Source organism: Anopheles arabiensis, chromosome 2, assembly GCF_016920715.1.
Source record: "Anopheles arabiensis isolate DONGOLA chromosome 2, AaraD3, whole genome shotgun sequence".
Taxonomy (NCBI): domain Eukaryota; kingdom Metazoa; phylum Arthropoda; class Insecta; order Diptera; family Culicidae; genus Anopheles; species Anopheles arabiensis.
In genome coordinates this window covers 101739580-101764756 of record NC_053517.1, presented here as the reverse complement: position 1 = coordinate 101764756, position 25177 = coordinate 101739580, and the positions used below count along the sequence as shown (strand labels likewise).

Genomic DNA, 25177 nt, shown 5'->3' with positions numbered 1-25177 from the left:
TCGAACGCATTGGATGATATTTTAATAGTTTTAGATTTGATGGACAGAGAATCCAGATTCGGCAAGATAAGAGTGTCTCCCGTTGCCCGTTGTGTTGTGTCTTCATTCATTCTCAAGCACATGTTTTTCGCATTTTTCTGGGCACTTTTCCGCTCACGTTTCACTCAACTATGCCACGTGCGTTCGGTGGTATTGTTCGGCATAAGCAGGAAGGATAGCGAAGGGTCCTGTTCCCAATGCTAATGATTTAGCAATTACCGTGCCAAGGTTCTGTAGAGAAAGAAAGAAACAGCAAGCATACAAGAAGGAGATGTTAGCGCAGCCGGTTGAATGTTGCCGATAGTTATTCATGCAAAATTGAGTTATTCCACGATATGATCGATCCGATAGTGTGCATTGATGAAAGCATCTTGTGTGATAATCGCTACCCCAGCACTACCATCCCGTGGGCCTTCCCGGGGCCAGATGGTGTTGACGTAAACGGAGTACATTTTGTCAATTGAACCCAATAGGATGGGGTTGTGGTGCAAAATGAATATTAATAAGTAGCCGCGTGTATCGGGAAGCATCATTTACGGGGACTGCAGGAGTTAGGGAGGAGGATGAGCGTACGTCATTACGCAGTCAGAGCGACAGAAACAGTATGATGAGGCGTAATGAGTTACTGCGGAATGCAAATTTCCTTGTGTTATGAGATACGAGCACGTACACGAAGCGTTTAAGTGATCTCTCCCGCGTACTTTGAGAGCTTCACTTTAATAAGGAAATTGTTATATAAAGAAAGGGAAAAACTATTGTGTAATGTATCATCCCACTCAAGTGTGTTCGCGCTGCTGGTTTAGAGCAAGCAACAATTATCCGCATTGAAACACAAATGTCACCCCTCGAAACCCTTCCTCAGGAAGTATTTCGTCCATCTTTGGGCAAACTTTTCCGCGCTGCGTATCGATTCCGGTAGCTCGTTTGTGGTTTGGGTTGGCTACAACACCATAAACTCCCAATCTATCTACCTTCCCGGCCGTCCTGCGAAGAAATAGCCACAACAAAAAAAAAAACTCCCAACCATAGGGAAGTGGCATGCTAATTGTTCGAGCGTGAAATTACAATTTTCCCTTTCCACTACGGTACGATTGCACACAACACTCCGTCGCTCACACACAGTCGAACGAACACTTGTAATGGCACTGGGCATGACGGGGCTCTGCCAGGACCTGTGGTTCATGACAAGCCATGACCACCATCACACAGCGTGTGCATGTATGTGTGTGCGTGTAGTGCTGTGCCGTCATGCCATTCGCCATGCGCTGGCCAGTGCTGCCGTACGCCAAAACTTCCACCACCGGGGCCGTAATTAGTGCCGGTCGTTCGGTATCGGTTTACATTTGCAAAGCAGATTATTCCTCGCGCCCATCGTAGTGGTAGGAGCGGTGTGTTTCGGGTGAACTCAAGCTGGTCCCCCGGTGCTTTTATCAGAACGGCTGCTCAGAAAGCTCCAGAGCCGACTGGTGACGTAAGTTTATGTGGTGCCTACGCATCGTTTGACACCTGCTGCCCGCATAACCGACAAGACCCGGTTGGCGAGGTCCATCGTTGTATCTCGTTTCGGGGATTTCACTGTTCACTGTCGTTGTTGTTGTTGTTGTTGTTGAATTTCTTTATCTTTAGCCGCACATCCGGTGCGTCTTGGCGATAGCGAGCTAGCTCCGTATGGTAGTGTCGTAAACTATCGAGCGTAAACGGAAGATACAATCTTTTAGGCTCAGGCACTGTACGTGCAGATTTAGGACCTAAAGGAGTGAAACAAGCAGCACAAGGTCCTGCTCTTCCATTCCAACAAAAAACGCCCCAATTCCACAACACTCAAAGATGGAGAAACTTTTGCCAATAACAGCTACAGAGCGACGATCCTGGTCACGGCACCATTTGTGCAACACACCTTCATCGGCTACCGTTGCCGAGGAGCATGGTATGGAATTATTGGAATTTCTCCTGGTTGGTTCCCAGTTACGGAGCGATTTTTATAACCGCAAAACGGGGGAAGCCTTTTACCGAGCAGCAGGGACAATTTGTGTGTCCCAATCCCAAAGCCCTGCTCCAGAATACAAAAACACAACACAACGAACCGAAGTTAACGTTCCTTGCTCCAGCGACATGGAGCTGGAATGCGTGTTACTGGCAAGGGCGTAACATGCAAAACATTTGTATGGGAATAGGATGGGGGAGGACCAAAGTGAAAAGAAGTGAAAACATTGTTGGTATATTAAATAGTAGACATGCTAGTATCCTAACAATGCGCAATGACATAAAGTAGGTATGTAGCATTGCTCTCCAAACAATTCTCGAACCAAAACAGCTAATGCCAACACTGTCTGTGGAGACTCAATGGATTTAAAAGTTCAATTAGGGATTGCTGCTACCAAAAAGAAACAAAACTGAACGACAGCAGTGGTTGGATATTTGATCCCCCAAAATGACTGTCTTTTTCCCTGAGCTTGTCTTCCCCGACAAAACCCTACAACTTGTGAGCATAATTACCTTTCGTTGACATTTTATGTCACAAAATACTCAGGCCCCAGTCCCACACATTCACTGATTGCATTGTCGGTCACGGAGACTCTACCCATACCTAGAATGTAGTGTAGAAATCTTTATTCAATTTAAGCGTGAGCTTATGACCTCTACCACACTCCCGCCACCCTAGTCAGTAATCCCCAAGTACTCGCATTCGTAACACCTCATCAATGCTACAGGCCCACCAGTAACAGTAAAACCCCCTGGGGTGACTTTTGGTTTGGTGTTTCCCCTTTCCCCGAAGTTTCGCAACATGATCGTATCCCGTGTGGTGTATGTATGTTGTTGAACTACTGCAACACACTACAAACCCCTGTAATCGATTTTCCGGTCACTGAACTTTACCATTCCCGGTGGAGCGACGTGGAGCAACCCCCTTCGCAACTGGAAGGTTGTTAGAGACCACACACAAACACACGTGCCGAGGGGGGATAGGGTTTGTAACTGGTTTAATCACCGAAATGGAATCTAGATATACCCGTCCGTTTCCAAACCCACCCTCCCTCTTTCCCCATGATTCATATGTGTCGACGAGTGTGTTTGTATGTAATCCATGGACATTTTTTCTCTCTTTATTACCATTCGCTCCCCCATCGGAGCAGCAGGCCCCAACAACCAGATCCGGACCGTTCCAGCGCGGGCTTCGATACGAAACCGAAAGATCGCATTCAAAATGGCTTCGATAGTGGGAAACGAACCTCCTCTTTTGCTAAAGCTACCCCGAAAGAAAGAAAGAACACACACACACACGCACAGACCATTTACGGGGCGAATGGTTCATTGCCGATGAGTTTCCTTCAGACGGGGGTATTATAACGTTCCCTCTACCAATTCCACAACACACACACACACACACACAACACACGCTCTCGCGACCTCGTGTGAGCGTGTGTGCGATTGATTGGTGGAAAATGAGAAAATTCGATATTTACGACACACGCCCCTTCTGGGTTGCGTTGGGAAAGGGGTGCATTTTCAGCCCTCACGATGGTAGACGACACCGTGTGGTAAAGAGCTTTCTTAGCTGGTGCTTTTTTGCCTTTTCTTCCCTCCTTTCTTTGTGCTTTTTCTTTTCGGGGGGGGGGGTTTTTCTTAACTCCGAGCGCTTCTTGAATTTGACTCTCGCCGCTTTAACCAGACATGCTACGCTATCGACGGGTGGGTTGGGGCGCTTTTTTTTCTTTCAACATGATCTTTCACATGCCATAGGGATACATTACAACACTCTACACCTTAAGCTTTTCGCTGCTTTTTTTGGGGTCTTTTACAATCATTCCAAGGAGTTCATTTCGGTGCGTTTTTTGGAAAAGGACGTGTGCGCTTGTTGAAAATGGCAGGTTGTTCTGTGTTTGTCGTATTGAACACATCGAGCCACCTAGATACTATTGGGTCCGCACCATTGATCTTTTTCCCCCACTTTTACTATCGATTGCTTACGAAAAGTTCGCTACTCAACCGGCGAACCGGGGTGGATTTAACGAGCCCACGCACACGCACGTTCGTTGTCGATCTCTGACGTAAATACAAGTCACCGTGCCGTGGGTAATGAATAATTTTCACACTTCGTTCGTGTTCTTGGAGGTTCGACGATGGATCTGTAGTTCCTTCACAGTAGAAACTACACAGCTTTTTCACAATCGAAGAGGATGAGAACTCGCCTTGAAATCAGCAAATGAAAATGTCACTTTCTTCGCTTCATTCGCATCAATTTAAAAGGCAACTTTTAATTGATCCTAGGCGAAATAAGTGAAAGCGTCTCGTTCCCAAACAAATAAAATGCTTCTTACCTTTCTCTCGCAAGCATCCCTCCGACAGTGCAAAGTCTTCAACTTTTCTTCAATTCCCGGCAGAATTCCTTGTTTTATAGCTGCTGCTGCTGCTGCCGCAAGACAATGTTCTTACTACAGGGCGTTATCATAAACGAGTTTCGATCGCGTACTAAACGCCACGAAACCCCAAAGGAAAAGCCAACATCGGGGGAAAACCCACTGCCGAGCGAGAGCAAATAAAACAGCGAACAGCGTTACGCTAGCCCGCACGTTACACGCACAACTTCTCACCAGACGAGGAGTCCTTTTTTGGTTTTTTTGGAGCATGGGGAGCTGTGTGTGGGCTTGTTACTTCTCTTGCCAACTGTTTCCCACTGTGCACACACACAGTGAAGAGAGGATGGAAAACAAGGAAAATGATCATTATGTTGTTTCCGTGCTTTTTTCTTTCTCTTTCTCTCTCTCTTTTTCCTGGTGGCAGTGTGGCTGAATGGAGCAGTAAAATTACTTTGCGCATGAAAAAGCGCGTATCGTGCAACACCGTACAAAGCGGTGCTTTTATTGTTGCACGTTTCATTTGCCTCCCTGGTTTTGGGGTGAGGTTGTCCAATCCAACTTTATTTTTTATTTTTGAAAAATATCGATATTATCTTGTTAACCAATAACCAAGTGATCAAGATAGTGTGTAATCTTCCTTAGCTCTTTTCTCTCGATAAAACAGCAACATCATCGCTAATGCTTCCGTGTGTAGGTTATCTCACGATACCGACGACAGCAGCAAAAAACAAAAACGCACACTCACAGAAAAAAAAGAGGAGCGATAAAGCAAAAATTTATTTCAAGACATTGTAAAACGTCATAAAACCAATATAATTCATAAATATTATTTTACGACGGTGTCCCTGGCGGGCACGGGGTGCCAGTGCCGACCGCTGGGCACAAATAAAATTAAGTTTATTGCCATCAGCAGTAAACTTTCGATCGAATGAATTGCGGACATGCGGGGGTTTGGGTGCTTTTGGGGGATGAACGTAACAAGCAAAAAATGAGAATTCTCCTGGAAAACCAACAAAAAAAGGCTTCGCTATCGTACACTACTGCACACAATTTTTAAACTCAATAAACCACAACACAAAGCAATATTCCCAAAAAAGGCAAAAATGAATTTGTGCGTGCGTACGTTCGTAAATAGTAAATCCTCCCAAAAAAAATCGTCTTTTTTGCACCCGGTCGCTGCTCCCGATTGGTGTGCACTCGCAATCCGACCGATTTAGCAAGACAGTTGCCAACTTTTACCATATCGAGAAACATATCTTGCTCGAGCAAGAGTTGAGAGGTGTGATGCGACGAGCGAGAGAGAGAGAGAGAGAGAGAGAGAGAGAGATTGCACTGTAAAAAGCTACGACGTCCGACTAAAGCATCGGCGCGCGGCCCCAAATGCGAGACACATCATAGCCTGCCAAACAATTGCACTTTGCAACGAGCGCAACTTTGGCAAAGGTTTAACAACGGGGCAGCCCCAAAATCTGACGATATGTAAATTATTGTATTCCCTCCCCCCCTCCCCCCTTCTTCTTATGCAAAAAGCCAACAACCCCGCACCCGCCCGAGATATATGCAAAGTAGGTCGCCACGCAGGCAGGTTTCGCGGCAGCAATCAGGCAGCAATTCGAATTTGGGGGAAAAACAATAAAACAGCACCGCCGCCGCCGCCGCCGCCGCCGTGTGCACTGCATGCAATACTGCACGTGTGTGTGTGTGTGTGTTTTTGGGGGTTCTAAAGAGATGTGTCTCCCTCTCTCTCCCCCGCCCCCCTGCCCTGCCCTTTGCCGAAAGGAAACCGCTGTCTCCTTTGGAAAACAAAACCCTTCGACGCAAGGAACGCGCCGCGCCGTTGCTCCGGTTCGAGCCGGCTCGGGCAGGCTGCGAGCGTTTTTGGATACGGTTTGCACCGAGGGGATGTGCTTTTAATTTTTATTTTGGCACAATCGACCGGTTGGCACAAAGAATGCAGCTCTTTTTTTTTTATTTCTTGTGAGGACAAACTGGAGATCTCCCTTCGTGTGCACACAGTTGACCGAAGAATGAAAAATATAGCCCAGGTCCAGGTCGATATTTATACAGGCGCTTTCCCCAGCCCCGCGGTCTTGTCCGCAACGCTTTCTTGCCCTGTTTGCTTAGCTGTTTTTTGCTTGAGCACCACCGGCGGCAGCATCCCCCCCTCTCTGCTTGCTCCCACCTTTAGAAGAGCACACCGTGCTCGAGCAGAGCGCCTCGGTAGTACACGTCATGCTGACATGCTTTACACTGACGACGACAATGCAGTGAGGCGGCGACGGCCGCCTTAAGAGTTGTGTGTGTGTGTGTGTGTGTTTTTTTTTTTAATTTTCGTCTTATACTGTGACTCTCTCTTTGCTTTGCACGACGACAAAACCGCCCGGGAAGCGGCCCAGACAGCGCGGCCCAAGGCCGGGATGTCGCAAAGGCAGAGCGCTGATGGGGAGCTCCTGCTTCCAGGAAGTACACACGGTACAAGGAATTTAGGGTTCGGCGCATGCTGCTGGTCAAACAAGCCAACGGTACTGCACCCTTCTGTGAGCCGTGGAGTGCAATCCCCAACGGGGGTTTCGTGTTTTTTTTTTCATTCTTTATTGCTCGGACTCAACTATACACTACTTTCGTGTTTGTGAGCACACTCCCCGTCGCGTTTGACGTCACACGCTGATGGCACAAGGCATCGGGACAAGTGGGACTGCCCGAACAGTTCGGGTTCAGCCACATTCAGCCACAGAGTGTCTGCGCTAATGGACGCCGACCACCAGGTGGGGTGGACCAGTTAAGTAGGGGGGGAAGGGGATTTCGATTTGCATAGGCCCCCTCCCAGCGTTTGGAGAACTGGTCAGGCCAGGATCACGAAAAAAAAGGTTATTGACAAAGGGCGATGATTGGAAAAGAACTTCAGCTCGCTACGGGGCGGGCAGCGAAGTGGGTGACAAATTTGGGTGGGCAATTTACCCACTCACACAATGCAATAGAAAAGCGAGTGCGGATCACCAAGTACCACAGTTGCCGTAATCCTGCCCCAACCTTTGTTTTTAACTGCTATTTGTCAAAATTCTTAAATATTCCTTTTTCCGATTATTCGGAAAATTTGGTTTTGTCAATTCAGTTTTCATCATTCACTCGTTTGGCACACAATAAATGTATCAACATGTATGATTGACAAAAACACCTGGACTAAACTGGACGCGAATAAGCATACAGTAACGGGAGCAGACACATAGAGCCACAGGTAAAGGCACGGGTTTATGCACACCACACGCCGCGGGTTCAAAACTGATTCTGGAACTGAACTTTGAATTATTGTTACTACGGGTAAGAAACATCGGCTTCAAATTCTAGTTTGAAAACTTCTTGATGTTTGGAAAAAGTCGCTTCAAAACAAGTACCAGTATTTGTCTATTTCTTCAATCTAGCTCACCCAAATGCCTCCCACTAAGCGGTCAGGATCCACTTTTGGAAGCAAATGGTTGCTGTCCGGATCGCTTCTACACCCTCTCTAATGCGTCTCTAATCTAATTTCATCCGACGTGAGCATGATCGTTGCTCTTATCGCCTCCGGTGGTGTACCTTTCCTCATTCAAGCCAACAGCACCACTCCGCTAACACAACGGTATTCTTTACCCAGGAAATGCTTGATACCAAAACAGCGTGTGTTATCCTGCTCGGCACATGAAACCAATCCATGGTCGTCGGGACCCCACCACCGGGAACACCACTTATGATGCTGGTGGCAGTGGGGGAAGTCAAGCGAAGCTAGCTCTAGCCGCGGATATTAATCACGAGCAAAGAGATTGATGAGTGCAGATAAATTTTCCCACCATTTCAGGCACATCCAAATCTTCACATCCAACGTAATCGCTTGATGGCGCACATGGTTTGGGGTCTTGCAGTGCAAACGATAGGGGCGAGCGGGAGCAATTTCATCCCTCTTTTCGCGACCAATACTGCAATGAAGTGGTACAGACGGTGGTGGCGAAGATAAGGTCGCGGGATCACATTGTTTCCGCCGACTGAGAGCTCATGATGGGTGGTACGACACACTGAGGAAACGTGTGTGGACAGTCAATTAATTCATTCACAGTCTAACCCGACAACTTCAGTCCCTGGGAAAGCGTTCCGATGGACTACAAGTTGAAGTTCAAACTATCTCAAGTCTCCTGCCCCAGTAAAGTCCGTGCCACGCACAGAAAGCATGGTATTACGAAGGTATATGAGCCTGGAAAACTCCCTCTTTTTTGTTTTTTTTTTTTTGGTACAATAATTGTACACCAACACACAGGCGCAACCAGCACCGCCGGGAAAGGCTCATTAATATTTCCTATTTTTCCCAGCTCACACACACGCACACACGTACACACACACACAGGCACAGTTTTTAGCCATTTCTTTCTCTCTCCTCCTTCTCTCCCTCTCCCTCTATTTCTATCTCTCTCTCTCAGTGATTCCTTATCTCATTCGCTCTGCCTGCTTTGCTCTCTTTGGCTCTCAGGATTCTGAACACGTTTTTTTTCCTTACACCACACACTCTGCGATTCTCTTCTACATCCAGAGGAAAATCTCGCGGGCGCTTTTCTTTCCAGCCTTTCCGCCATGGGGAGGAAAATTTTCAAAACTTGACCAAAGAAATATTTAAGTAAATTATGATAAAAATTAAAAGAAAACAGGTCGAGACCAGTATCGGTCCAGTTGGAGAACGTTTGCAGCATGATCTAGCAGGCTGGTGTACAAAAGGTTGCGGTTGCTTGGGGCAATGGGGGATCAACGTTAGGAAGAATCCTGCTCAACAGCAACACTTTGTATCATACACCTGCATCTCTCACGCTGTGAAAATAAGAATTGTTCCCAAGTTCCGCTGCATTAACCCCATCACACATACCAAACCGAACGCACACTACCACCTTGCAGATCCTTTTCCTTTCCCACCATTACAAATTTAAAGTTCGTACCTTTTTTCATATGTATCAGCCAGGACTAGGGTCCCATTTTTTGACTTCCACTGGTCACCCCGCACACACGTATCTTCATCATATGGGATCACTGCGTTCAGCAGCGACCAAAGGGCGGAGGTCCCGAAAGCAAAACTGTGACACAAAGGGACCTACGACTCTCGCACACACACACACACACTTGCCGATCATCTTTACACGTTTATGCGCACTTTTCATACCGTTGTACCGGAGCAACACACACACACGCACGCACACATTAGATGCAACAGCGTGAACCTGGATCCGTAACCGACGGAATCAAATTTTAATGGTGGCGACGGTTTTGTTTCACTGGTTCACCATGGCCGCTACAGGCAGCCGAGCAGCCGAGAGTTAGAGCGCGCACACACACACTCACACACACGCAGTGAGTGAAGGATTGAAACAGGTAGCGACTGTGATGCGAACACAATGGCCCCCCGACTACGATTAAATGGCTTTGGCTGGTGTGTGGTGGTGCTGTGGTGTGCTGCGTTTTTAAAACAGGTTCCTTCCTAGCGCCTGCTATGATCCACACAATCCACCTAATCCACCAAAGCAGGTGTGCGTGTTTTTGTGTGTGTGTGCGTGTGTATCACACATTTTGCGATACGTTTCGCACACACCCTCTTTCCCTTATCGGACACGGGGTGTTGTTCAATTCAAGTCAAGCCCGGACAGTCGATACTAATGCACCAAAATTACTTTTCGCTTTGTGTCAGCACTGAATTCCCGTATCGGGGCACACCCCGCACCACTGGCACCACCGCTGGCCGTAGTGTTGTACGTGTTGTTGAGCGTGTGCGGTTGAGGGTGCGGCAGGTTTTCCCCCCCGTAAAAATCAAAAGGTAAAAACCCTCAAAGCGGAGGACACAGTCAGAGATGCAGACGTGAACAATTAGACACACAAAACAGAAGAAAAAGAAGTGTAAGGTGCCACCCGCAAGTGCCCACACAGTAGTGGTCAGCCGGGCCACACCGACACACACACACACACACACACACACTGCCGTCGTACTCACACACGCACTTGCTGTGTACCTTCCCGTCACGAACGACAACGAATTCTCGACTGAACAGGCCGCTGCTGGTAGCAAACGGTCCTACCGTACACACCGCATTTTCCACGCTCTTTTTCCCGAACGCGGGCTCTCGGGAGGGGGGTTGTTGAGAACGATTTTCCCAAGCGCGCGCTCTCTCTCTCTCTCTCATCCGCGCTTTTCCATTGCAACGCGATCGGTCGGTCGTGCACGCTCTCTCGCCGAAGCCGCGCGGTTGAACGAGCGCGCGCTCTCTCCCTCTCTCGCTCTCTCCTGCTCGTCATTCGTTCGGGTGTTTCTCTTCTCTCTTCGACACGAACAAGAACGGTGTGCTCCGCAACGGTGTCCTGGCAAGAGAGAGAGAGCGTTTGATAAGCGTACGATTTTCCTACGCTGCAGGTGTTTTCCACCGCTATTGTGTGCGAGTGTGCATGTACGTGTGGACCTTTGTCTTTTTTTGCTGTACACACTGTCCTTCCGCTTGTTTCCGCCTCGCATTTCGGATCTCGCCAGCAACTCGCCGCACGGGAAAAAGGGTTGTTGAGTTGAGTAGCCTTTTTTTTCTCTTTATTCCATCATGCATTCCACGGCTTCCTGAGGCTTCGTATTTACAACCGCCGCTTCCACCCCCTAACATCCGGCTCCTCATCGTCCTCTATGCACGCATTGCCGTTTTGTCTGTGTGTGTGTGTTTTTTTTTTGCACCTGCTCTCCAGCCTCTCCGCTCCGGGATAGGTAAAATAAATAAAGGAACCATAGTTCTCCACCGGCGTACTTACACAGATCCTTGCAGCTGCAAGGCGAAAGTCAGAAGGGGGGAAAAAGAGAGTATCCGCCATGGCCCTGAATGTTCCTTCACATTGTTTGCTAAAGCTACCTATCCCGTGCATTTCCCAACGTTAACATAAAAAAAGATCTTCCCAAGGCACTGCTCCTATGCTTGCGCTGTAAACAATATTAACCCCCCTTTTTGTTTTTTTTTACTAATACAACATGAAGTAATTAACACGAGTATGACTGTGCTATATGATGATTAAAGCAGGATTAAAGAGATTTTTAAACCAGGAAAATGTTCCTTTCTAAGCTTAATGTCGACTTTTCCGCCAAATGCAAACGTAAAACTCATTGTCGCTTAATCTTAAGTCATGCGCAACCGTTCCATGATGTTTTTCACCATCTGCTGCCCGTCCACCTGCGCGTCGTGCTCCTCAAGATGGTAGTACACCTTTCGTTTTTCGGCATCCTCCAGCAACGATGACCAAACCGTTTTATGCTGTGATATAAAAAAGGGAGAAAACAATATTAGAAATCTTTGCAATAGTGTACACACACCCATACACACACACACACACACCTTCAAACTGGCAAAGTTACCGCACAGCACGAGACACTGGCGGGCACGCGTCAGGGCCACATTGATACGCTCCGGGTTGTTGAGAAAGCCGGCCCCGTTCGACCGGGCCAGCGAGATGATGACCACGTCAAACTCCTTCCCCTGCACCGAATCGATCGAGTGCACCTCCACCCGCTTCAGCTGCGTGTTGCGCAGGCTCTGGATCATCTCCTCCTTGTGCCGCGCGTACGGCGTGATGATCGCGAAGGACGCGTGCTTGTCGCAGCACCGCACCACCTGCTTCATCAGCTCGACCACGAACAGTATCTCGTCCTTGTTGTAGATTTCGTACTGTGCCTGCGTCAGCTCCTGGTCGTAGCAGAGACTGATCACCATGTACGGCTTGAGCGGGATCGTCTTGCGCATCGCCTCGGTGCAGGTGGCATTCTTTAGCTGCCCGCCGTAGAAGTACCGGTTCGGCCAGTGGCAAATCTTCGGATGCATCCGGTACTGCGTTTTCAGCATCTTCAGCCCATCCTCCGGGGGCTGGCCGCCCGCGCCCGCGTACGATTGGTAGAGGCGCGAGAACAGCGACGCCCGGAAGCCGGCATCGATGCACTGCTGGTCGAGTACGGTCGCCGGCAGCTGATTGATATCGCCGACCAGCACCATCTTCGACAGGTGGTACTGCAGCGGGAGCAGCGAGCACAGCTCCGTGCACTGGGTCGCTTCGTCGATGATGCACACGCTAAACCGGAGGTTGGTGCAGTACGATGCGAGCGTCGAGCAGCTGCCGAGCGTGGTGCACACGATGTCGGCCCCCTGCAGGATGCAGATGCGGGCCTTGATTTCCTGCTTCTTGCGCCCGTCGGTGGTGGCCGAAGTGGACGACGTGCCGCCCGGATTCAGCACCTCCTCCAAGCTGTGCAGCTTCCGCTTCATCACTTTCAACATCTCCATGTTGACGGACCGGCCGGACGACAGCTCTGCCTGTGCCATCTTGATCCGGTTTGCCAACACATTGCGCTACAAGCGGAGGGGGAGAAGAGGAGGATCAGCAACTCTGTCCATTTTGTTTCATCCTAACTATGAGCAGCCTCTCACTTACCTCCCGTTCTATGTTCTGGAGCGTACCGTCGTTTTTTCTCGCATCAGGCAGCCGATTTTGCCGATTCACTTCCTCCTGAACCAGCTTGTCGATAAACACCGGGGCGCACTCCTGGTCGACCTTGCTTCTAGTGCCCGTGCGTACCAGCTTGAACCGCTCGTTTGCAGCTTTAGAAGAAAAAAAAATGAGAATATTGTTAAAAAACTACTTCCAAAAACAAGAAATTCCCCACCGCTTACCTTTGCGCTGCTGTAGCTTCATCAGATTCTTCACAATCACATCGACCGCCGTATTGGAGGAGGCGCACACGAGCACCCGCATCCGCTCCTTGCTCTTGTGCCCGAGGCGCATCAGCTCCAGCACGAGGTTCCCGATCACGCGCGATTTCCCCGTGCCGGGCGGGCCCTGGATGAGCGAAATCGTCGGCTCCTCCCAGCACTGGCACTCGTCCAGCACCGCCGACACGATCTCCATCTGGCCCGGGTTCAGCGCGCCCGCCTCCATGTGGCGCGCCACGTTCGTGCGCATTTCCGGCCGCTGCTGCAGCCGCCTGTCAATCTCCTCCAGCTTCGCCCTGTTAGTGGTCGGGCAGATAATGTTCGGCAGCAGGGGCGAATGTTCCAGCAGCGAGATCGCGTTGCAGCGGCGCATGTACAGGTGTACCCGTGCCAGCGGCCGGTACACGAAGAGGCGCCCCGAGCGCAGCCCCTCCAGTTCCCGGCCCGCCGCGTAAAGCGTAAGCACGAACGCAAAGCCTGGCTGCTGCTGCACGCCGTTACTGTCCCGCAGCGGCACACTGTCGTCCTTGTTTTGGGCGCGCACCGACACAAACAGGCTGGTTTTATGGCCGAGAAGCGAATGGTACTCCACGACGCCAAAGTCAAACAACGGAAAGAAGTCCTTGCCGTGCGTGTTGATGCGTACTGTGTTGGCGGAATTGGAAAGGGATCTAAGTAGGTTAAGTACAACAGCAACAATACCCCCGCCCCCCCCCCCCTGTACCCCCGCTGCCTTACCTTTGCAGAACAGTTTGCACAGCTCCACGTGCTCCGCCTTGCCCACCGTGACGTCGAACAGGGGCAGAAACGATTTCGCCACCTTCGCGCAGGTATAGATCTCCTGCCAAAGTTCACGCTTCAGAAACGGCAGATGGAAGTTGCGGAACGATTCGTACGAATCGTAATTATCCAGCTTGGGCAGCAGCTTGCCCTCCGACGCGAACGGTCCGTTCGCGAGCAGTTCCGACTCCTGCTGCTGCAGCCACTTGGTGGGCCACTCGAGCACTTCCGCCAGCAGATCGAGCTCCTGCCAGAGGATCTGCTCCTGGATCTCTTTCTGGGGCAGTTTCGGCTCGGGCAGCTCCTTTTCCGGCGGTGGGCTTTCCGACTTGTCTAAACAATTCTCAATGTACCGTGTCTTGTTCAGTTCCAGCCTTATTGTAACGCTCTTTTTGGGCGCCGGATGTTCGCCGTTTGGCTTATCATACGATTTTAGTATACCCTGCAGCGGTTGCTTCTTGCGAATCTTTACCTGTGGCGGTAGAACCCTTTGGGAAGTGCTGGCTGTAGGGGCAGCCGTGGTAATTGAAGTTGTAGCTGTATGTGAAGAGCTAGCCGAGGTGGAGGATGAGGTGGAAGTGGTGGTCGTGGTGCTGCTACTATGGCTGCTGCTACTACTACTATTGCCGGCCGTACTCGGGTGTTGCGGTTTCGCAAGCGTTACTGGCGGCGGTGGTTCCATATTGGTAGGCCGATTGGAGGACGTTGCCAGCGGTTGCTTGTTCAAACCGCTACCACTCGGCACCGGTCGATCCACATTGCTGACGCGTGCCACACTCTGGAATGTAAGCTTTTTCGGCCGCATATCGATCACAACCTCCTCTACGCCGTTCACATTCGGCAGCTGCTCCAGCGTGGTCGACTGTGTGCAGACAATGCTCTCGTCGGTCGCCGCTGGGCGCGAAGTGGAGGGCGCCCGTGACGTCGACGGCAGCGGTACGGGCGCGGTAAGAAACGAGCCGCGATTGTTGGGCGTAAACTTTACCTTCGGCTTGGTCGAGCCCGTCTTGCGGCCGAGCGGCTGCGGCTCGAACAGCATCACCGGACCCTGCCTTTCCTGTTGCTTCTTTTTCTCGTTGATCTGCATCAGCCGCGATTTGCGCTGCTCCTTTTGATCTTTGGACACTTTGACTGGTTGAAAATCGAACACATTACGGTCGGACACTGTTTGGGGAGAGAGACAAAAAAACAAAACGGATAAGCTTTGCGGATCGTCTATGGTGTTGCGCACCACTTACCACTGTATCGTCGTTTCAGCTTCTTTTGTATCATGGCTTGCACTTCCCCCACCGAGGAAACCGAACCGCGGCGTTTCAAGTTGGACTTGGGTGCGCTCGCTGCCGTTGATTCTTCCGGTGGGGTGGGGGCAATGCTTGAGCTGTTTTCACCTGCGACTGCCGGTTTGGAGGCTTCCTTCGACGGTGGCTTTGGCTTTTCCGGCATTGCTATCTCGATCGTGCCGCTAGGCCTGTGAGGGCCGATCTCAGTCCAGTTGGCGACCGAATGCCGTCGGCTCTTTAACCTATTTGGCTCTTCTTCCGGTTGCTTTTGCTGTGGCGGCTTTTTCGTCTTGTCATCGATCGCCTGTCGGTTCCTTTCCAGCTCTGTCACCGAATCTCGGTGTTTTGAGGTTGAAGGAGTGGCAGGTTCGTACGACTGTCGCGACGTGGAAGGCGTGGGCTCAGCCGTATGGCGGGACGTTGAAGCTACAGGACCGTTCGTGTGCCGGGACGTCGAAGGAGTCGGTTCTTTTGTGTGTTTGGACGACGTGGAAGGAGTTGGCTCATGCGTGTGCCGGGCGGCAGACGTTGAAGGACCATTGGTGGTGTGTCGGGAAGACGAAGGGATAGGTTCTTTCGAATGTTTCGAAGAAGACGGGATAGGTTCAACCGTCGGCGAAGACGTGGAACCAATTGGTTCGGTCGTGTGCCGGTGCGGTTTCTTCCCATCCCCTGCATCCCTTTTCGAATCCTTGCTGCTTTCGGTCGTGTGTCGGGACGGCTTCTTTGCGTCCACCATTTTCGCCTCAATGACGTCCCACTTCGCATCGGTACTGTTGCGCTTCAGCACCACCTTGATAGAGCTGTCCTTGCCCGTGTCTTCCCGTTGAACGGCAACGTTTTCCTCCTCCGACGAACGGCTACTGCTAGATCTATGCTTTTTATGGTGGTGGTACTGCTTTTCGAAAGCATCGGGCCTTTCCCTCTTAGAGGCTTCCTTCTCTTCCTTCGCTTCTTTGGCTCGTTTTTTGTACCGCCGCGTAGCGTCCACGTCCGGCTTCAGCTTTAGCGCCCATAGGCTTGTATCTTCCTCCTCCTCGCCCAGGTCGGGCAGCTCCACTAGCTCGACGTCGTCCTTCAGCTCCTGCTGCACCTCCTCTATCACCATCTGCGAGTACTGCACATCGATGTACTCGTCGTCGTCCGACAGCACGATCACATCGCTCGTGTCGTAGGCAACCGGCTGCACGACACACGGCTCCGGCTCGGTGTCGGATTCGTACCCGTCCGGATTGAGCTTGCTGGCACACAGCATCATATCGTCGTACTGCCTTTCAAAGCTCGATTTTCGCATCAGCTCTTCCGGTATCGAAACGACCGCGGACAGCTGCAAACCGGACGGACCCGGCTGCGGTGACGTTGACCGCTCCGACCCATTCTCTACCGGCTCTGTATCGGATTGGCTCGCCTCCGACTGGCTGGAAGACGCCGTGGACGGGATGTCCAGATCGGGCTCGGGCAATATGGCACACTTTACATCTACCTCCTCCTCTTGCTCCTCGTCAGATATGACCACTGCCTCGTCCTTGCCGATCGTACGGCACACCCGGTACCTGAGCACATCGTCGTGGAATTTGAAATACTGCTGAATTTCTTCGTTCTTGTGCGCGATGCCCACTAGATCGCCCTCCTTAAGCTCGATGCGTCCCGGCTGGAACTTGTCGATACGGTCGCCGTTTACAAACGTACCTCGTCGGGACTACCGGAGAAAGAGAAGAAGCAAAAAAGCAAAAAACAATTTAGACCCAGAAGCAGCAAAGTTGAGCGCGCCCTTCCCACACGACTGTGTACTACTTACATGGCAATCGGTGATGGTAGGCCTCCCATCGACGATCTGCACCATGCAGTGGTTTCGCGACACCAGGAAGTATTTTGCCGGTTGAAACTGGCAGTTCGCATCTTTGCCGCGGCCTATTATCTTTGGCCTCTCCCGTATCGGTATGATCTTGCGGTCTTTGTGGTACAGCCGATACAGGAACCACTCGTACGGTTCGCTGAAACGAGACAGACAGAGACCGAAGCGAAGCCAAAATTTTGTTTACGCTTGCAGTTTTTGCTTCGGGCTTCGTGTATCTTCCTGACCGGATGCCTCCGCTTACCTGCAGTCGTCATCGGACGATTCGGAATCGGACACCATTTTGCGAGCAGATTACAGTACGCGAAACGCAACTATTCTACAACCAAATAAGCACTTCTATTGTGCCATATACTGCTGTATTGATTGGAGTAGCGGCAGCTTCGCCAAAAAACAATGCGGAACAGTGACGCGAAGTTGCGCCTTCACGCGATTCGTTGTTGTTGCCGGAATTTGTTTCGCGAATGTGACATACTCGCGCCGTTTGTTCAAAATGTCAAACCACACCAAGGGCGCTAGCGGGACAGGCAGCGTGAGCAGTCGTGATTAAATGCATAAACAATGTACTGTAACTTTTAATTATAGTTTTGACTATTATAAATGTTTTTTTTTTCTTTTTATTACGGATTTTTCCTAGTCCTGGAACGAATTACACAGCATTTTATATTAGTTGAATAAAACACCATACTGATGGATGTATTCCACTGTGACCGGTCAGTGACATAACGCAACTCTGTTTTGTTTACATCGTGTGCAGCGAGAACAGGTAAATTCCTGCAAAATACCTTTAAATCCCTTTAAAATCTCAGCCTCATTTTATTACACGCTTCAGGAACACAAAAACCAACACCGCACACTATGTGGGGAGCGATGTTTACCCGGTTACGGTCCGCATGCACCGCCACCACTGTGTCGCTCGCCCGTTCCAGCGAGCTGGTGGCACGGCTCGGGCCGACTTCACACTTCCACTCACTAACGCAACCGACCAAGCCTTCCCCACTCACCAACCAATGCTCCCGGCAAGCGTTGGCCAACCAGGGCCAGCTGCTATCGACACCGCTACCGCCACTGCTCAACCTGGTGAGCGGGTTCAAGGTGAAGGGCCGGCTAAAGCGACGCTGCAAGGACTGCTACTTCGTGATGCGGCAGGAGCGGCTGTACGTGATTTGTAAAACGCACCCGCGCCACAAGCAGATGTCGATGAAAAAGCACGACCACAACACGTGGATCCTGACGGACGCTACGCAGGGCAAAGCGAGGGCATGGTAGCAATCTGCGGGGCAGTCTTCATAAAAGTATATAGTAGGAGTGTGTACGCGAAATAAACCATCATTAAAATGCATTAAATACTAAGTTCACTTTTCTTTACGAAAAGAGGCTACGCGAGTCGCGACAACACGTGTGTTTTCAATATACTTTATTTGTTCACATTCAGCGCAATACACATTTGTGTGTTTGTTTCTTTTTAATAGATTGTTGCGCGATCAAAGGCGGCGTCGAGACCAACAACGCCTAACCGCGCTTAATATTGATCATGCTCTCTCGATTGTGGTTGTGACGGCGTGATGGTGGACGCTTAATAAGAGTAGTTGCTTTACAATTAAAATTTCACGATAAACCTTCCCACTGAACGGCTTCATCGCGAAACACAGAGACAGGCCACTGTACGATAATAATGGCTTACAGGCTGTGTGCAACCAAGACACAGAACAATTAGACTAAAAACATGTACCCACATATAAAAAAAGTGATACCGTTTGCCCAAACATCCATCATGAAGGGCCGGGTCACGGAATCGTTGGTCAACTAGATGAGATATAAATGAATTTTCCCTAGCCCATTTCAGTTTAGGGACAATCGGTAAATTAGATGGAAAAATGTGTTGCACACAATTATGTTGCAGTTGGATATAATTTAAATAAAGTGTTAAAATAAATGGAGCAAAAGGCTGACCGTCGCCTGGTGCGAGTCAGTTAGCGGTCTGTCACAATCCAGCGAATTGTGGAACAACCTTGTCAACAATGGAGCACCACCCAACACCCCAGCAGCCCAGCACGCACGTACGCACCAACAAGCTCCTGCGTCTAGTCCGAATCGCGATCACTCTCGGACCCACTGTTGGACCCTTCCCGGTCGCTGTCCTTGTCGCTTCCGCCCTTATCGGAATGATCGTCCCGATCGCTCTCCTTGTCCGACTCGTTGTCGCTTCGATCGGAGCCGCGGCCCGATCCGCCCCGTTCCGAGCCACGATCCGAGCCCTGCTCCGAGCCATCGTCCGAGCCGCGGTCCGAGCTGCGCCGATCGTCCTTCTCCTCCTCCCGGTCCGAGTCGTCGTCATCGTCCTTGGTCGAGGAACCGTTGCTCTTGTTTGCCTTCTGTTGCTGCTCCTCGTACCCTTCTTCCATCGGTGTTTCTGCGTCATTCTGTGAGTCTTCATTCTGCTGCTGCGACTGCTGCTGCTGCTGTTCGGTGGCCAGTTTCGATGCTTTCTTCTCGCTCTCCTCCTCCTTGTCCGATTCCCGCGGGCTTTCCTTGCCGGAATCGACATCGCGCGGGCTGTCCTTGCCACTGTCGCGCGGCGTGTTCCGCCCGGACCCACCCTTATCCGAACCCTTCTCGCTGTCGTTCTCCTTGTCCTCCTTGTTGCTACCGTTCTCTTCTTCCTCCTCATCGTCATCGTCAAGCATCCGGTTGCGACCACCGCCGCCACCACCTCCACCACCACCACCGCCGCCACCGCTACGACCGATCGTCGAGGAGGATTTCTCCCTGTCCGAGCTGTCCTTGGAATCGCCCGACGATTTGCTGACCTTGCTCAGCTTGGTCGTCGCCAGATAGGTGACCACCTTCTTCTTTTTGCTGTCGTCCCGCTCCTTCACCGCCTTCGAGAGGGCCGCTATTTCGAGCAGCTGCGCCTTGAGCTTCTTGTTGAGCACGTCCACCTTGAACTCGTAGTTCTTCTCCATGTCTTTATACTTCTTCATCAATTCCTGCTCGAGGTGAAAGTGTTTCCCCTTCCAGGCACTGATCTCCTTCTCCTTCTCCAGTATGACGCTGTCCTTCTGCTTCAGCTTTCGCTGCAGCGTCGCTATCGTCTCCTTCAGCTGCGTCATCGCGATCACATGGTCGGAGCTGTGGGGATCCACGTACCCGCCGCCACTGCCGCCTCCGCCGCCGCCGCCGCTGTTGCCACTGTTGGCACTCTTCATCAGCAGCTTGTCGGTCGGCATCTCCGGTACCATTTTACCCGTATCGGCGCGCGGTTTCTTGTTCGAGGACGCGTGCCTGCCGTTATCGTTCCGGGCGCCACCGCCAGTACCTCCAGGACCGCCGCCGCCACCACCACCACCACCACCACCACCGCCTCCAGGACCACCGCTGTCTATGCGATCGACTCCGGTGCCACCGGCAGACCCGACGCCACCCATCGGTCCGAGGCTCATGTTCAGATCGCCGAGCGGTGGCAAGCTGGACATACCTCCACCGCCGCCCGGTAGATTCATCGCTCCTCCTCCTCCTCCTCCCCCTCCACTGTTGCCCTGTCCGCCACCGCTGTTGCTCATCTTGTCGCCGTGCATTCGGTCGCGCCGATCATTGCTGCCACCGGTCGCACCGCTTCCGCCCAGTGGGGGCGGGAAAGATCCTTCTGCCGCGCGCTTTTTGGCCCTTCGGCGTTCGTTCTCTACCTGGCGGGCTTTCGTGAGCGCACGTTTGTAGGACAGCGTGCACAGCCAGCAAAGCAGCTTGCCATCAACCTGCACGAGAAAGGATACACAAAAGAAGAACGCAGTTCAGTACGATTTCTTAAGGACAGATAATTTAAATATGAAGCCAAAGCGAGCAATGGAAATTAGAGGTAAAGGAAGGTGTCTACGGGAATTTGGGAAGTATCGCCAACAAACTCAACATCTGGCCAGACGAAACCAACTCTGCTTCGTTTAAAAAAAACCCCTAACAGGTTCTTATCCTTCTTGTTTTTTTTGGTAAGTTAGTGCTATTTATGATGCGAAAGTTTTTCTATTAACTATTGTATGTATCACAACAAGTTAAACATTATTATAGATGAGAAGCATTATTATTGGGATTGGCAACGAAGCTTACTCATCAAGATTGTTGATTAAGAACCAATCGTTTGATTATGACGCAAAACTACCTTCGATGCAATCTTTTAAGAGATTATTAATGGGAAAATGGAACATTTTAAAGATTACTTGGCCAAAGCCTGATCGCAAATGTCCCTAAAGATCCTAATCTTAACCTCCTATTAGTATAGCATAGATTAATCGAATCGAATAAAATCTTTGATTCTACTACATTTCTGAACAATTTCCTAGGAGGAGTTTTGCTTTTATGTGTCTTTGTCTCTCGCTGGATAACTAGAACTTGCCGGATATCTTCCTGCTATACTATTTCCACCTTGAATAGATATCGACCAACGGAATCGTACCTAATTTTATATTTTTTAATCCCCGCTGTACCACATTGTTCCTATCTAGGACTATTACTTGTTTGGCGCAGTGACCTACACGAATATGTTATACAAGGTTTCTAGCATCTTACTGGTCTCCTATAATCCTAGAATGGATCGTCCCCTGTAGCAAGGACTGGCTAAGCGGTAATAAAACTCCCGAAAGCCTGTACAGGCCGGCATGACCACGTAGGAAGTAACGCCAAATAGAGGAAGCAAAAGTCTTCTTAAGTACTAAGCGCCCGGAATTTTAATCCTAGTATGAATCCGAATGGGAATCGATTTCGTCTTATGAGTTTGACAAAAAAGCCTATAAGCCACTCCACTGTAATAGATCTTCTACAGTTAATGATGGTGAATGGACATGTCTATCTTTGCTCACTGATCTTCTTGCGTCGCCAGTTTGTTTTAAAATCCTTTTTCTTAATCCTTACAAAATATCTGCTTCCTGTAATCGCGTCTAAAGGGCTCTTACTGGCATCCTCTCTACTTCTAACATATCAATTTCGTGGTAGATCATATGTCCTATACGAAAAAGGCAGTAGTTAGTGTATAATACTTTGTAACTTACACACGCTGCTATATTGTTATTATGAGGCTATTATACGTTTTTTATACAAACAATCTATAAAAATGTTCACCTCTTTCCGTCTTTTTGATAAATTATATGTACATCAAAGTAAAGGAGCTTTCAATGAAGCGCCGTTCCTAGCTGAATCTTAATTAAATATAGAATTTTACGTCGAATACAATTCGTTCGTTTAATACATAACAGTAGAATTCTTCTGTACATTTAATCTTTAAACTAGTATGCCTAACATTAGCATTTATCCTATATCTATTCTTAGCTGATGCTATACTATATGCATTGGACCTGACGCCTCATGTTTAAGCCGAAGCAGGAGTTGTTGGATCGTTTGGCGCCATTTTGCTTGCAAGAGTAAAGGGTGCGCATTTCTGTGTTTTCAATTCGCACGGCCTAGCGACACAACATTAGCTCGGCCGCGTGTCCGTGCGTGCGTGAATTTATCCGATTCGTTCTGTGACTCAGTGACAGTTGTGTCGTGTATGCTCTCATGAGGTGAGGAGGTACCGGGCGCCTCCGCGTACTCTACGCAAGAGCCACCCTGATGGTGAATTGGCGCCACCATCAACATCAACACCACCACCACCACCACCATCACCACACATCACGGTCACCACCAACGGCACACCACCGGGTCATTGTGTTAATGTGAGGGAGCTCGGGCGATTTTGACTCGATCTAGCGGGCAGCTGCTCTGAGAGTCTCGGGTTGTATCACCAGGTTGCCATGCTAACCTTATAATCGGGCCTATTAAAGGCGCATCGCTGTTTGCACTGATCGCACGTTACTGCTGGTCCATATTTTAACTCGGAGTTTGTACACCTAATCGGGGGGGAGGATGGTACAAATATGTTTGCGTCATAATCAAACGATTTCTTGAAGGATTCATGTGGTTTTGTTTTATGGCGGAAGGTAGTTCAGTTTGTTTGGTTTTGAGTGTTTTGTTTTTTGCCATAGTAAAGGCAACAACTAGGAATGATTTTAAGCCTTGTGCAGGGATAAAGGAAGGAAGGAGCGAGGGGTAAATTGATTCAACAATGCAATGATGAGCAATAGAGGGAATCCTTGTTCAATTGAATGCCACTGAACAGAGCATTACAGAAACATCATTTAAGGTTTAATTTAATCGTTATTTAAAAAAAAACACAAATTTTATGGCAATCTCTGGTAAGAAAGGAATGTGTCAACAAGTGAAAATTGGTCTCTGTACCAACCGTTAAGAAAATCAACAATTCCCACCCTCGAATGCTCGTTGGGATAATGAACAGCGGGGAAAGGATATTGCGTTGGAAGGGAGGAGCACAAGGGTGTAAAAGCAAAGCAACAAAGAACGCTTCTAAACGCACAAGATTGTTTCAAAACAAAACAAACCTTTGGCATTTGGATCCGATGAATGCGGCAATGATGTTGCACAGCTCGCAGGCGGACGGCTTTCCATACTGCTTCACGTTGGCCTCACACTTTCGGCAGATCGCTGACGTGCTTCCCTTGGACGTTTGCTGGAACTCCGAGCGGCAGTAGGTACATTTCACCACCGGAAACGATCCTCGGCAGTCCTATATATTACCGGGCCGAAACGGAGGCGGGGGGAAAGGGAAGAGACAAAAGTGGAAAACAGCGAAGGGAAATCATTAGTATGCCGTGCGTTTAAACATTCTCACATTCTCAAATGCTGGCGTGTGTGTGTGTGTGTGTGTGTGTCGATGTGGTTTGTGGTGTCGTTGGTAGGTTAATCACAAGTAAAAGAAAAGCGAAATTTTCGCTCGGTGCATCGGTTAGCACTTTTCACGGCCACAGTGTGTGAACTTTAATTCGCGAACGTTTTCTTGCTCGTCGCTCTCTGTCTCTCGCATGAGAACGCACACACACGCACATACAGACACACTCGTCCATTCGGTATGACGCTTTCACACATAGCTACATTTTACCACTTGTCAAGTAGCAGGGAAAAAAGGGGTTATTTCTCTGTGCGGATGAGAGCTCGCTGAGGCGTAATTAACTTGGCTCGTTCGTACAATTCGATTATGTTTATCGTTTTGTTTCACAATTGACCGCTGCCAGCAACGGCATTAACGGCACCACAGAGCAAATGGGGATGCCATTTTCTCGGCCGTCGGGGTGGCGTCAGTGTTCACTTTCTGCGTAGGCTAGAGGTCGTTTTTTTTTTGCTAACCGCAAGTCACTTTGGTCCTTGCTTGGCTTAACGGATCGCACCATCCACTTTCACCCGCCCAAAAGCGCCATAATTCAACTAGCGCGAGGACGAACGGAAACGAACGCATACATTACCTTGCAAAGCTGCTGGCCCGGGGACAACTCCTCGAACGGATGGCGTGAGAAGCATTTGGAGCAGGCAAACAGCATCACGGTACCGCTCATTGTCGCTGTCTGGGGCAGGGCTTGGAAAACTTAAAATCACACACACGGAAAAAAACGGACGAAATTAAGTTTGGGCACCAACAACGGCGAACGATTTGTTTCCCTCTTTACGATGCCGAAACCAAAACCGTTTCGCTGCTTGCTTGTGTTACGTTTTTTTGTGTCTATTTTCTCTGCGTCTGCGTCAGTGTGGCTGACGTTTCGGTTTGACGCACTCGGTTGGCGGGAAGGTTGTACGATTGTTGCTTCGGGTCAAGGATGTCAAATTTGAATTTGACAATTCTGGGGTGCCAACATTCGTGGAAACCGTTTTTGCATGAAAAGAACATGCAACAGACAGAAAAATAAATAATTTTAGGAACATGAACCCACAAAGGGTGGTTTTAATCACAATACAAATTACATAAATTTTCATATTTATTTCCTACGCTAATTCCTATGCTGATTTTCTTCGCAATTTTCTACGCTACGCTGCACAATTACTATCGGGTATGGTTTGTCGACTGGAACTGGAATTCTATCAGATACATACACGAACCATGGCTAAGTATCATTTCGAATCCGAATCCGGAACAGTTCCTAGAACTGTTCCTGAAAATAAATGAAATCGGGGCTATTTCTGAATCAGCATGGGATCATGATCGGTTCCTGGACCAGTGTGGGTTCATGATAAGTTCCTGGACCAGTATTGGTTCATGAT

General features: G+C 49.6%; 4 protein-coding genes across 12 annotated transcripts in view; 1 reads left to right on the top strand and 3 right to left on the bottom strand.

The window, feature by feature from the left end:
* The window catches only part of LOC120896787 (potassium voltage-gated channel protein Shab), a 101189-nt gene extending 90745 nt beyond the window's left edge, over nucleotides 1–10444 (bottom strand). For 6 of the 8 annotated variants that reach the window (XM_040301218.1, XM_040301223.1, XM_040301225.1 and 3 more), the window contains exon 1: nucleotides 10393–10443. The gene's annotated coding sequence lies outside the window, so the exon portion shown is untranslated. Of the gene's footprint in view, nucleotides 1–258; nucleotides 271–10392 lie in introns of all 8 variants that reach the window. The other 2 variants (XM_040301219.1, XM_040301222.1) reach the window with 2 other exon arrangements.
* A 503-nt stretch (nucleotides 10445–10947) lies between these two features.
* On the bottom strand, nucleotides 10948–17542 carry LOC120893251. The gene is made up of 8 exons (XM_040295042.1): nucleotides 17289–17542; nucleotides 16988–17183; nucleotides 15148–16888; nucleotides 13868–15073; nucleotides 13091–13774; nucleotides 12852–13018; nucleotides 11765–12769; nucleotides 10948–11683 (listed from the first exon to the last, which is right to left on the bottom strand). Exons 1-8 carry the CDS (start codon nucleotides 17324–17326, stop codon nucleotides 11549–11551), a joined length of 5172 nt encoding a protein of 1723 aa, XP_040150976.1. The 5' UTR covers nucleotides 17327–17542; the 3' UTR covers nucleotides 10948–11548.
* A 140-nt stretch (nucleotides 17543–17682) lies between these two features.
* LOC120893253 lies at nucleotides 17683–18397 on the top strand. The gene is made up of 2 exons (XM_040295045.1): nucleotides 17683–17810; nucleotides 17877–18397. Exon 2 carries the CDS (start codon nucleotides 17903–17905, stop codon nucleotides 18311–18313), a length of 411 nt encoding a protein of 136 aa, XP_040150979.1. The 5' UTR covers nucleotides 17683–17810; nucleotides 17877–17902; the 3' UTR covers nucleotides 18314–18397.
* A 47-nt stretch (nucleotides 18398–18444) lies between these two features.
* On the bottom strand, nucleotides 18445–24670 carry LOC120893252 (keratin, type I cytoskeletal 10). 2 transcript variants are annotated; one of them, XM_040295043.1, is made up of 4 exons: nucleotides 24388–24670; nucleotides 23470–23654; nucleotides 22833–22920; nucleotides 18445–20799 (listed from the first exon to the last, which is right to left on the bottom strand). In XM_040295043.1, exons 1-4 carry the CDS (start codon nucleotides 24475–24477, stop codon nucleotides 19129–19131), a joined length of 2034 nt encoding a protein of 677 aa, XP_040150977.1. In that variant the 5' UTR covers nucleotides 24478–24670; the 3' UTR covers nucleotides 18445–19128. The 2 variants fall into 2 exon arrangements, with proteins under 2 accessions (XP_040150977.1, XP_040150978.1); XM_040295044.1 differs by lacking the exons at nucleotides 22833–22920; nucleotides 24388–24670 and having other exon boundaries at nucleotides 23470–23587.
* Nucleotides 24671–25177: the final 507 nt, after the last annotated feature.

Coding starts and splice junctions, on each gene's coding strand:
- LOC120893251 (XM_040295042.1), bottom strand. CDS start 17,326: ATGGTGTCCGATTCCGAATCGTCCGATGACGACTGCAG. Junction 15,074..15,147: donor GCTGAAACGACGATACAGTG/GTAAGTGGTGCG, acceptor CTCCCCAAACAG/TGTCCGACCGTAATGTGTTC. Junction 12,770..12,851: donor TCCAGAACATAGAACGGGAG/GTAAGTGAGAGG, acceptor CTCCGCTTGTAG/CGCAATGTGTTGGCAAACCG.
- LOC120893253 (XM_040295045.1), top strand. CDS start 17,903: ATGTGGGGAGCGATGTTTACCCGGTTACGGTCCGCATGCACCGCCACC.
- LOC120893252 (XM_040295043.1), bottom strand. CDS start 24,477: ATGAGCGGTACCGTGATGCTGTTTGCCTGCTCCAAATGCTTCTCACGC. Junction 23,655..24,387: donor CGGGCCAGCAGCTTTGCAAG/GTAATGTATGCG, acceptor GGTAATATATAG/GACTGCCGAGGATCGTTTCC. Junction 20,800..22,832: donor TTAATAGGCCCGATTATAAG/GTTAGCATGGCA, acceptor TTTCTCGTGCAG/GTTGATGGCAAGCTGCTTTG.